The 12,233-nt window shown below is 40.0% G+C and overlaps 1 protein-coding gene across 2 annotated transcripts in view; it reads right to left on the reverse strand.

Moving 5' to 3' along the window:
• LOC117478779 (mucin-2) overlaps positions 1-12,233 on the reverse strand; it is a 62,008-nt gene that overhangs the window by 30,203 nt on the left and 19,572 nt on the right. The window contains exon 3 of one of the 2 annotated variants that reach the window (XM_034125682.1): positions 10,972-11,043. In XM_034125682.1, the coding sequence (XP_033981573.1) occupies positions 10,972-11,043 (72 nt within the window). Of the gene's footprint in view, positions 1-10,971; positions 11,047-12,233 lie in introns of both variants that reach the window. The other variant, XM_034125681.1, reaches the window with a different exon arrangement.

Here is a 12,233-nt window from a genome sequence, read left to right on the forward strand (position 1 = left end):
AAAATATACAAACAACGTTTCATCTGAATGAAAAATAAGATGTTTTGAGGAGTCTTTGACTTAACAAGATACTGAAGATGTCTAAAAACATGACCCTGTATCTCACTGCATTGTTACTTATTGCAATATAATGTCAGTCAGCACACTACAAAAACTCTAACTAAAAGTCTAACATCTAGACTTGTATTGAAAAACCCCTCGCTATGTAAACAATAGCTGGACTGAAGATGAAACTTTGATACTCTTTGAACCCATGGATGTATAATAAGAACTGGATACAGCGTGGGAGGCGGGGTCTCGTTCTTTCCTATAAGAGCTGCTCATTGGCGCATGAAGACTGGCCCAACTTTTGAGAGAGCGAAACGTCACAGATTACCCATCATGCCTGGCTAGAGCATGCGCAGTTGAGTTGCCCCTTAAGCCCCGCCCCCCGAGCTTCCACTCTCGGCTCACTAGAATGAATGGAAAGAGAAAATAAATCTAGGCTTTTAGTGCATTTTACAACTTTAAGGACTTCATTATTATAATAAGGGCTATACAATAGTTCATACAGGGTAGTTTATTTCGTTTAAAAAAAATTATCCGCTGATTTACAGACGTCTCTTTCCCAATGTTAGTCAATGGGAAAAAGTAGTTTTGGGCCGGGTGACGTCACGGACTGATACGGAAGTTGCAGTACCGCCGTTTGGACACAACGAATGTTGGGCACAGAGTCCGGCGCACTTCCTGGGGGCTTGGTTGAACCCCACATGCCATGGCTGACATTTAGAGATCTGAACATGATCTGTTTGCATCTGTTTGATCTAAACAAATGTAACAATTATTTCACACTACAGATGTTCTTGTCAGGATATGTCTTTACACTTTATATAAGACCTAATATCTTAATGCAGGGAGATATAGAGTATTTTTCTTTAGACAATGCATCTTAAGTATCTTGTCAAAGACTCAAAAACATCTTATTTTGAGTTGGATCTCAGATTTATATTGGAAAATCACCAACTAGCATCAGAAAACCGAAAACTTTTGAGCATTTCTGGCTTATTTTACAACACAACACCTCTTGATTCTGGTAAAATACAGTTCAAAATAAGTTTCCCCAGCTAATTACAAGATCTGATTTATCTAAATATCCCTTCTCATTCCAAGAGATCTTACCAAGCTAACTTTCCCATGTTCTTTTGGCAGATTGTTTACATATTACAAGCAAAAAAACCCTTGTTTTTATTATTCTTTTACTTGTTTTTGGAGCAGTATTTTTCCAGTTAGCTGCTTTCTCCTAATCCTGGTCAAATATAGTTCAGATAATGAGACGACCTGCTTTAAAGCATCCTGTTTGTCAATGAGTGCCTCCTCACATCAGTGGTATAAACATGAATGCGTTGTACAAACACTGATCCATCGGGGGGGGGGGGGTTTGAGATGAACATTGTGTGACAGCGCCCACAGAAACAAGTCATCACGCGCCATTTCCAACACACACCCATCATGAATCAACGCTTCCTGACATCTCCACATCGTGTGACGCTGTGTTGTGATTACGAGAACACCAAATCAGATCAGAGTTTATTTACAGTATAAAGCCCAATATCACAAGAGGCATTTGTCTCAAGGGGTTGCAAAGATTAGCAAACATAAATGACAGTGTGACGAGATAAATACAATTACAAGAAAAGTGTGTATACTGTATAGAATGTGAATTGCGAATAAAATAGATACAGAATAAAACGATAAAATACAGTAAAAAACTATAAAATAAAATACCATAAAATGTAAGACTCAGGACAAACATAGGGACATTTTAAACCTCTATAACAATGGGCTTTATTAAAAAGGAAGGTTTTTAGCACACTATTAAAATGTTGGACACTGTCTGCCTCCCTGATAAAAACAGGAAGTCGGTTCCAGGGAAAGGGACATGTTGAATAGTCAAAGAATCAGCTCATATCGTCTTTTCCTATCCACTATTCCTTGACCTCTGTGTGATACGTCACGGGGTTAAGGAATAGTGGATAGGAGAATTCAAAAGGACTTAGGAAAAGACGACCAGGCCTCAAGAGAATCCGACTGCACTGACACTATCCAACGTATTTATGATGTCTTTAATGTGCGTCTGCTGTGGGGAAACTACAGTTCTCTGTACAGAGGACTACCGTAAGATATCTAGATACTTTGCATCGTGCTCTTATGGTGTTGTTCTATAGGCTTTATGAACATGGACAACAGTGGAACATATCATCCTCATTAGGTTGGAACTTAAAGGGGACCTATCATGCAAAATGCTCTTTTTGATGTCTTTTATACATCAACATGTGTCCCCGGTGTGTCGGGGAACTCACGCAGCGTCAGAAAATAAAACCCTCTCTCTTTTCCTCCGTACCCAAATCTCTAAAAACGGGGGCTACAACGGAGCTGATCCAGATTTGCGTCCGATATGACGTAATATCTGAAATGTGGACCCACGGCACTATCAGAAACGTTGCTATCAGAAACAATGCCCGACTGTTTTGGACGTAATATGGTCGGTGTTTACATTAGCATCGCTAACACTCAGAGCTAACCTGTACTGGAGAGCATGTGTGTGAAGAAGCAGGAAATAAAAAGGAACTCACCTTGTGGTATAACCGGCAAGAGAGAAAGCCTTTGAGCTCCATACTGTTTCAGAAATAATCCTTGATAATCCATGATATGGCGTTTCATCACGGCAGTATTTAGTTTAGACAGTAGCTGCCGGGTCCCGCATGAGCTCAGACCCCTCCTTTTTTATTTTTTATCAAATTTTAATTTTTTTAAGCTTTATACCCAAAATCAGCACTTTTGAAACAGGAAGTGAAATAGAGGGATATGAGGCATGGCTAGAATGGGTGATCTGTTTGGTATTTTGAGCAAAATACTTCATAGACATGTTTTTTATATATTTGTATATATCTGAGACCTATGCTATTGCCTAAAAATAGCATGATAGGTGACCTTTAATTAAAAAAGTGAAGTGAAACTTATTGTTGTCACCCTCCGGTCCACACGTATTCACATGAATCCCAATACGTATGATTGTTGAAAATAAATACAATTGTATTTGTTATAACCTTAATAGGCCTTAACATCTGTCACTGTGTATATCACCATTCAAACATGTTTTAAAACGTTTAAGAAACCCCACACAGCTCAAAAACACTGTGAAATGTTGACTTAATTGATCATTTCAGTAAAAAAGTAACATTCATATTTCTCCTTTTGATTATTATTATAGTGATGAACGTTCAAAACAAAGCACTTTAGCAAGTTACGGTACCACTTCGTTAATAAGTACCCTAACTTTCATGATATCATTTCTCGGTCACGATCGGTTGTTTCCGCAAACGGCTGAATGTTGTGTGACGGTAAATGCTGCAACTGCAAGGCATTGTGGGACAGCATTTTCTCCTTTCCCTTCGTCCAGTGTTTCCTAAGCTAAAGGAGGTTATAAAGGAAGCTTCGAAGCTCCTACTAAAACAGATCTTATCATGGCTGCCACTGAGGGACTTCCGATACTTCTCGATATCTCAAACGTTTCTTATCTTATTCTCTCTCTCTCCTTTTTTTAAACAAATGCCCAACTCTGCAGTGAAATATTCATCCACATAAAAAATGAAACACAGTGGCTTTAAAAGATTTCAAATAGTAATAATAGTGTAAAAGGAGTCCTCACTGACGTAGATCCTGATGGAGTGTGTTGCATAATTAAACAGGAAGTATAAGTATCATGGGGAATTAACTGATAATGTTTAAAATACTGTCCGTAGCAATTCATATTTTGCCATTTCTTTTTAACTAGCATGCAAATTAAAGAGGCCCCATTATGCTTTTTTGGGTTTTCCCTTTCCTTTGATGTGTTATACAGGTTTTAGTGCATGTAAATGGTCTGCAGAGGCTAAAATCCCTGTGTTTCCTCTCTACCACACACAGGGGCGCTCCTTGCGAACAGGCAAGGCAGGCAACTGCTTGGGGCCCCGGACCAGAAGGGGGCCCCCAAAGAAGGTAAATTAAGAAGGTCCACAGCAACGCCAACATGAAACACCCTTTCATTTACTGCAACGACATGTCGGGAAACCCCCTCAAGGCGGCCCCATGCATAGCGCGCCGTCAAATGCTGCTTCTCATCTTAAAGTGGACCTATCATGCTATATTTGAATAATATAGTATAGGACCATACCTATACTGTATAAGGTATATTTATACTTTTTTCTTCTTCAAAATACCAAACAGATCATGCATTTTAGCCATGCCTCATTTTGCTCAATTTGACATTTTTTAGCTCTGTTTTTGCAAGGGCTGATTCAGTGAGAACAGCACCACCTACAGGCCTGGCATATGTACTACAGCGTCTCCAGCGCTTTCGAACGGCAATGGCCGTGGCTGTCTCCTCCTGATTGGTGGAGTTGGCCCAATAGCCGTAGCGCCACCGTCCTGACGTCAGGACAGTGTTCAAATCTGGATCAGTTTTTATCAGATCCGTTGCAGCCCCTTTTTTAGAGATTTGGGTATGGAGGAAAATAGAGAGGGTTGTGTTTTCTGACACTTGGTGAGTTCCCTGGAACACCAGGGACACATATTCATGTAGAAAAGACGTACAAAAGGGCATTTTGCATGATAGGTCCCCTTTAAGTTTTGTTGCCTTGCTCCGCTCCGGGGGGGGGGGGGGGGGGGGGTGGGTGCTGTCGGCTGTGTGTGGTGATGAAAAGCTGGTTCGAGGGGCCCCCAGTGAATGTTTGCCTAGGGCCCCCACCGACTCTAGGATCACCACTGACCACACACTCTTTTGTAACAGTAGAAAGCCCTAATACATTTTATATTTGCTGTTCAAAGCACATATCTGCTCAAATCCAATTAATATATACTTATTTGTTCATATCCTTGCTTTCTTCAGACTAAAACAACAGTGTGAGAGCAATGAAAGTTAGATGTTGCCGTCCAGAAAACGAAAACAAAGATTTGAAAGACACAAAGACCACACATTTGATCCACTGTTAATATGAAAATATATATATGATTACGGCATCTTTAATACACAGCTGTGTGACATCAGGTTTTGGACGAGGACAAAATATTCCTGCATGAAAAGAATTCTCTCTTTTCCTTTTCATATATATATTTATATATATCTGAGCCTTTCCTCCAGATTGATCCTGTGTGATGTGCTGAGCTGTGCTTTTAGGCCTAAGACTTCTTCAAGAGGCTTTTTAATTGATGGAATCTGTCCTGTCAGATTTGATGGCTTTTCCATCACTCACTCCTTCCCGGGCTTCATTTTATCTTTTCTTTTTCCATCACTGCCAATTCTTTTCTTTTTTTAGCCTCAGCTCAACTTGAGCCTCGGATAAAAGGAAATCTCCTCCCCTTTCAGAGCGGGAAAATCCTCTTGTCACACCTGAAAGCAGCATGTCGGATGGAGGTAGATGGAGCGATAAGTCCTCATCTGACAGTAGTGTGATATGAAGTGTAATATTTCACTTTCTCTCTATGAGGAAGTGCTTCATTCCTGAGCAGACACTCTTCCATATTATCCTTCTACTTCTCCTCATCCCATTCTTCTCCGTTTCTTAACTGATGAGGTTTTTATACACACCATAAATAAATAACTCAAAGTAACCGGATTACTCTGAATAATTTACGCGGTGTACAGTAATTTAGACGTAATTTGTTTGACAATCAGGTCAATATGGATGACGTTGTAGCTACAGAAAACACCTTATTATCGCTCCAGCGTAATAAATAAGAAATGAGTGTGTAGGCGAGAAACACGCACAGTCAAATCACAGAAAGCAATCAGTCCTCGGTGTTCACATACTCTCCAGTACACAATTAAAGAGACTGATGATGAATCCTGGCTTCTGTCATTTGGTTATGCTTTCTCAGATTTATGATTTGGCGTTACCCCTCTGAGGAGTTTACACAACGTTTTAATAATCAGAGAACTGCTATAACCACATAACGACACTTCTTTATGAGACTCACATCATCAGCAAGATCAATAACTAGCTGGAAAACCTTTTGCACACACGCTCTGTTCCTCGATAAGTGCCCTCTAGAGGATCACACAGGAAGTAGAGAGTCATTGTTAAACTTTTTAATGATAACAAAGCTTGTACGAGCAATAATAACGGTGGCTAACGTTGTACAAAAGACCCAAACACTTCCATTAGGAGAAAATAACTGCCGATTCGGAAACGATGCAAATATAAAAACACAAATGTGCCGAAACACATTTAGAAACATCTCCACTAAAGAGTGACGCACACAGCTGGGAGACCAGGGGACACTAAAGAGTGACGCACACAGCTGGGAGACCAGGGGACACTAAAGAGTGACGCACACAGCTGGGAGACCAGGGGACACTAAAGAGTGACGCACTCAGCTGGGAGACCAGGGGACACTAAAGAGTGACGCACTCAGCTGGGAGACCAGGGGACACTAAAGAGTGACGCACACAGCTGGGAGACCAGGGGACACTAAAGAGTGACGCACACAGCTGGGAGACCAGGGGACACCTAAAGAGTGACGCACTCAGCTGGGAGACCAGGGGACACTAAAGAGTGACGCACTCAGCTGGGAGACCAGGGGACACTAAAGAGTGACGCACACAGCTGGGAGACCAGGGGACACTAAAGAGTGACGCACACAGCTGGGAGACCAGGGGACACTAAAAAGTGACGCACACAGCTGGGAGACCAGGGGACACTAAAGAGTGACGGCGCACACAGCTGGGAGACCAGGGGACACTAAAGAGTGACGCACGCAGCTGGGACGGAGCGCTTGGTGATGTTCAGGATTATAAAGCTGAACAACTGTCACTTCCTTACTACAAACCCCCCTCATTTTAACACACACACACACACACACACACACACACACACCTATATTAGTGTCACTGCTGCAGCTTCTTATAAACCAAAGAATACATTAAGTGTATATTTTCTTTACTGTAGGATACTTATCTCGTGTGTCAGGATTCACAGTTTAATCTGGTGACACTAAAAGAATAATAAGCACTCCCAATGTCATCCTTATTCCTCTCATTTAGCAAAATTGGCTTTTTCCACCAATTTGTTGCAATTTTGACAACTAGACAGGGATTTCAGTTTCATAGCAATGCATATTTTTATTTTTATTCACCCTCTTGCAAAGTGTGAAATCCTGTTTATGAATTGATTTCACTTCAAATCTCCCAGAAGAATGACTGTGTGTGTGTGTGTGTGTGTGTGTGTGTGTGTGTGTGTGTGTGTGTGTGTGTGTGTGTGTGTGTGTGTGTGTGTGTGTGTGTTCCTGTATTTGATGCATCTGTGTGTGTAGAATAAGAGACAGGAAGGGGAGGGGAGGAAAACCAAGTGGGCACACGGGTGCACGATTTAAATTGGCGTTCGAGCTCACCTCATTACATCTGAGAGAGGGAGAGAGTGTGTGTGATAAGGCTTAATAAATAATAACTCTGTTAAGTGATGAGACCTGCAGCGGTGGTGTGTTTGCAGCGGTGGCGTGCGATAACATCAGAAGTCATGTGATAAAATAAGACCATAAAACATTTTAGGTAAGTTTCCAACAACAGTGACAGCGGGCCAACTTTATAATCCCTGAATGTGCGTCACTCTTTAGTGTCCCCGTTTCATTTGCATGTGTTTTGGCACATTAGTGTTTTTTTATTTGCATATTTTTTAAACTGCAGTGCGTTCCTCCTAAGTGTTTTGGGCCGTTGCACCTGTTTGAGTAGTAGATGCATTTTTTAAAGCTAATCTAGACCAATACATTGAACAGCAGTTTATTATTACAATGACATAGGATTTGATAGATCTAGCAAGTCATCCCAAAATGCACTTGTTTAGTCTTTTGACACAATGGTCATGGGGTGAAAGAGCAAAAACACAGCGTTCATGTTCGTGCTGGAACCGGCAGCCTCACAGAGCAGAACGGCCTCACAGAGGAGGCAATCCTACCAAGCCGTGAAAACTCCCAAAAGTGACGAGACGCAAAACGACAGCGAGATGCACCGAGACACGCAGTGCACTCTCTCTGCTCACATGCAGAACAGTACTCAGATCTGGTAATTGAGTAAAAGTAGAATTACTCAGATCTGGTACTTGAGTAAAAGTAGAATTACTCAGATCTAGGACTTGAGTAAAAGTAGAAGTACTCAGATCTGGTACTTGAGTAAAAGTAGAAGTACTCAGATCTGGTGCTTGAGTAAAAGTAGAATTACTCAGATCTAGGACTTGAGTAAAGTAGAAGTACTCAGATCTTGTACTTGAGTAAAAGCAGAAGTACTCAGATCTTGTACTTGAGTAAAAGTAGAAGTATTCAGATCTTGTACTTGAGTAAAAGTAGAAGTACTCAGATCTTGTACTTGAGTAAAAGTAGAAGTACTCAGATCTGGTACTTGAGTAAAGTAGAAAGTACTCAGATCTGGTAACTTGAGTAAAAGTAGAAGTACTCAGATCTGGTACTTGAGTAAAAGTAGAAGTACTCAGATGGCGTGTACTTGAGTAAAAGTAGAAGTACTCAGATCTTGTACTTGAGTAAAAGTAGAAGTACTCAGATCTTGTACTTGAGTAAAAGTAGAAGTACTCAGATCTTGTACTTGAGTAAAAGTAGAAGTACTCAGATCTTGTACTTGAGTAAAAGTAGAAGTACTCAGATCTTGTACTTGAGTAAAAGTAGAAGTACTCAGATCTTGTACTTGAGTAAAAGTAGAAGTACTCAGATCTTGTACTTGAATAAAAGTAGAAGTACTCAGATCTTGTACTTGAGTAAAAGTAGAAGTACTCAGATCTTGTACTTGAGTAAAAGTAGAAGTACTCAGATCTTGTACTTGAGTAAAAGCAGAAGTACTCAGATCTTGTACTTGAGTAAAAGCAGAAGTACTCAGATCTTGTACTTGAGTAAAAGTAGAAGTACTCAGATCTTGTACTTGAGTAAAAGTACTCAGATCTTGTACTTGAGTAAAGTAGAAGTACTCAGATCTTGTACTTGAGTAAAAGTAGAAGTACTCAGATCTTGTACTTGAGTAAAAGTAGAAGTACTCAGATCTGTACTTGAGTAAAAGTAGAAGTACTCAGATCTTGTACTTGAGTAAAAGTAGAAGTACTCAGATCTTGTACTTGAGTAAAAGTAGAAGTACTCAGATCTTGTACTTGAGTAAAAGTAGAAGTACTCAGATCTTGTACTTGAGTAAAAGTAGAAGTACTCAGATCTTGTACTTGAGTAAAAGTAGAAGTACTCAGATCTTGTACTTGAGTAAAAGTAGAAGTACTCAGATCTTGTACTGAGTAAAAGTAGAAGTACTCAGATCTTGTACTTGAGTAAAAGTAGAAGTACTCAGATCTTGTACTTGAGTAAAAGTAGAAGTACTCAGATCTGGTACTTGAGTAAAAGTAGAAGTACTCAGATCTTGTACTTGAGTAAAAGTAGAAGTACTCAGATCTGGTACTTGAGTAAAAGTAGAAGTACTCAGATCTTGTACTTGAGTAAAAGTAGAAGTACTCAGATCTGTACTTGAGTAAAAGTAGAAGTACTCAGATCTTGTACTTGAGTAAAAGTAGCCAAGTACTCAGATCTGGTACTTGAGTAAAAGTAGAGTACTCAGATCTTGTACTTGAGTAAAGTAGAAGTACTCAGATCTTGTACTTGAGTAAAAGTAGAAGTACTCAGATCTTGTACTTGAGTAAAAGTAGAAAGTACTCAGATCTTGTACTTGAAGTAAAAGTAGAAGTACTCAGAATCTTGTACTTGAGTAAAAGTAGAAGTACTCAGATCTTGTACTTGAGTAAAAGTAGAAGTACTCAGATCTTGTACTTGAGTAAAAGTAGAAGTACTCAGATCTTGTACTTGAATAAAAGTAGAAGTACTCAGATCTGGTACTTGAGTAAAAGTAGAAGTACTCAGATCTTGTACTTGAGTAAAAGTAGAAGTACTCAGATCTGTACTTGATAAAAGTAGAAAGTACTCAGATCTTGGTACTTGAATTAAAAGTAGAAGTACTCAGATCTGTACTGAGTAAAAGTAGAAGTACTCAGAGCTTGTACTTGAGTAAAAGTAGAAGTACTCAGATCTTGTACTTGAAGTAAAAGTAGAAGTACTCAGATCTTGTACTTGAATAAAAGTAGAAGTACTCAGATCTTGTACTTGAGTAAAAGTAGAAGTACTCAGATCTTGTACTTGAGTAAAAGTAGAAGTACTCAGATCTTGTACTTGAATAAAAGTAGAAGTACTCAGATCTTGTACTTGAGTAAAAGTAGAAGTACTCAGATCTTGTACTTGAGTAAAAGTAGAAGTACTCAGATCTTGGTACTTGAGTAAAGTAAAGTACGCAGATCTGGTACTTGAGTAAAGTAGAAGTACTCAGATCTTGTACTTGAGTAAAAGTAGAAGCACTCAGATATGGTACTTGAGTAAAAGTAGAAGTACTCAGATCTGGTACTTGAGTAAAAGGTAGAAGTACTCAGATCTTGACTTGAGTGAAAGTAGAAGTACTCAGATCTTGTCCTTGGTAAAAGTGGAAGTACTCAGATCTTGTACTTGAGTAAAGGTAGAAGTACTCAGATCTTGTACTTGGAGTAAAAGTAGAAGTACCAGAGTGTAGGAATACTCTTGTTACAGTAAAAGTCCTGCATTCAAAATGTTCCTCAAGTAAAAGTAGAAAAGTATTCTCATCAAAATATAGTGAAAGTAGCGACAGTAAAAGTAGTCATTGTGCAGATTGGTCCATTTCAGAATAATATATATGATATGTTTTATAATGATTGATCATGAAAGTGTTCTCAAAGCTGGTAAAGGTGCAGCTAGTTTGAATGACTTTGTATACTGCAGGGTAGCTTGTGGATTTACTCCAGGTGGAACTAAAGTCTGATTTAACACTTGATTATATTTCACATCATTCATCCACATCTGTGAAGTAACTAAAGGGATTAAATACATGTAGTGGAGGAAAAGTACACCACGTACCTGTAGATGATGCAGGCGCAGTCCCTGCAGGTCCCACAGTTCTCAATGTCCTGTCCGGTATGGTATGAATGTCTTCTGTTGAAAAGCATTGAGATGACATATCACGGGTAAAAGACTGTGTGTGTGTGTGTGTGTGTGTGTGTGTGTGTGTGTGTGTGTGTGTGTGTGTGTGTGTGTGTGTGTGTGTGTGTGTGTGTGTGTGTGTGTGTGTGTGTGTGTGTGTGGTGTGTGTGTGTGTGTGTGTGTGTGTGTGTGTGTGTGTGTGTGTGTGTGTGTGTGCGCGTGTGCGTGTGTGTGTGTGTGTGCGCGTGTGCGCGTGTGCTTAAATATCCTATTTTATTTCAAGAAATCTTACCAAGAAAATGTGAACTTGTTCTATTGGCCGATTCTTTTACTTACTACGAGCGTAAACGTTAGACTTAAGCGCTCCTTTTTGCATCAAGTCAATCCTCAAATTACACACAGAGTTGAATCGCTGGTGAAATGTACTGTACGTTAGAGGGTCTGGAATATGTTGTTTTTTCAGTGATTGTAATATTAAATGTCTGTTTCCTTGTATCATGTCTTGTCCCTGTTTGGTGTTGCAAATGGAGCTGCTGTGATGAAAGAAACATTTCAGACTTGATCTGACAGTATAGTTTTATCGTAAAGGCATTCAGGTTTCCCTCGTTGAACCCTATCCCTGTCGCACTCACATATCCTGCAAACACACCATCTAATCCTCTCTGAAATCACCCCTGATCATTTTTTAATGAGCGATCCCCCTTCCAAAACGCTCTGCCTGTTACGTAAAACCATGAGTCACTATATGACTGCAGGCACGATACAATGCTTATGAGGTAAAAGTCAAGTCTGCATGCATTACACTTCTCTGACTTCTTATATAGGACACGTGAAGATATGTCGCTTCCTGAGACGTCACATGTTCAAACGTCTGCAGAGTGTAACGTTGGCATTGGAGTGTGTTTTGGATTAGGCCGCTCAGATTTCAGCCCTCGGATTCATAGACATCCAGCCATGTTTATCTTGTCCTATCCAAGAGTTCTCACATCGTTTCCAGTGTGATAAGGCGGGAGAAATGACTAAGAGGCTTACAATGTAGGAAGCAGATTAATTAAAGACTTGATGAGAACGGTAAAGGGTTTACACTCGTCGGAAAGCAGCAACATGACGACAGCTGATTTCTATCTATCTGCTGCTGAGAAGTGGGTGCAACTGAGCTCCCAAACGCTCCCTGAGGTCTGACATGAAATAAATTCTGC

This window comes from Trematomus bernacchii, unplaced genomic scaffold, assembly GCF_902827165.1.
Source record: "Trematomus bernacchii unplaced genomic scaffold, fTreBer1.1, whole genome shotgun sequence".
NCBI lineage: Eukaryota > Metazoa > Chordata > Actinopteri > Perciformes > Nototheniidae > Trematomus > Trematomus bernacchii.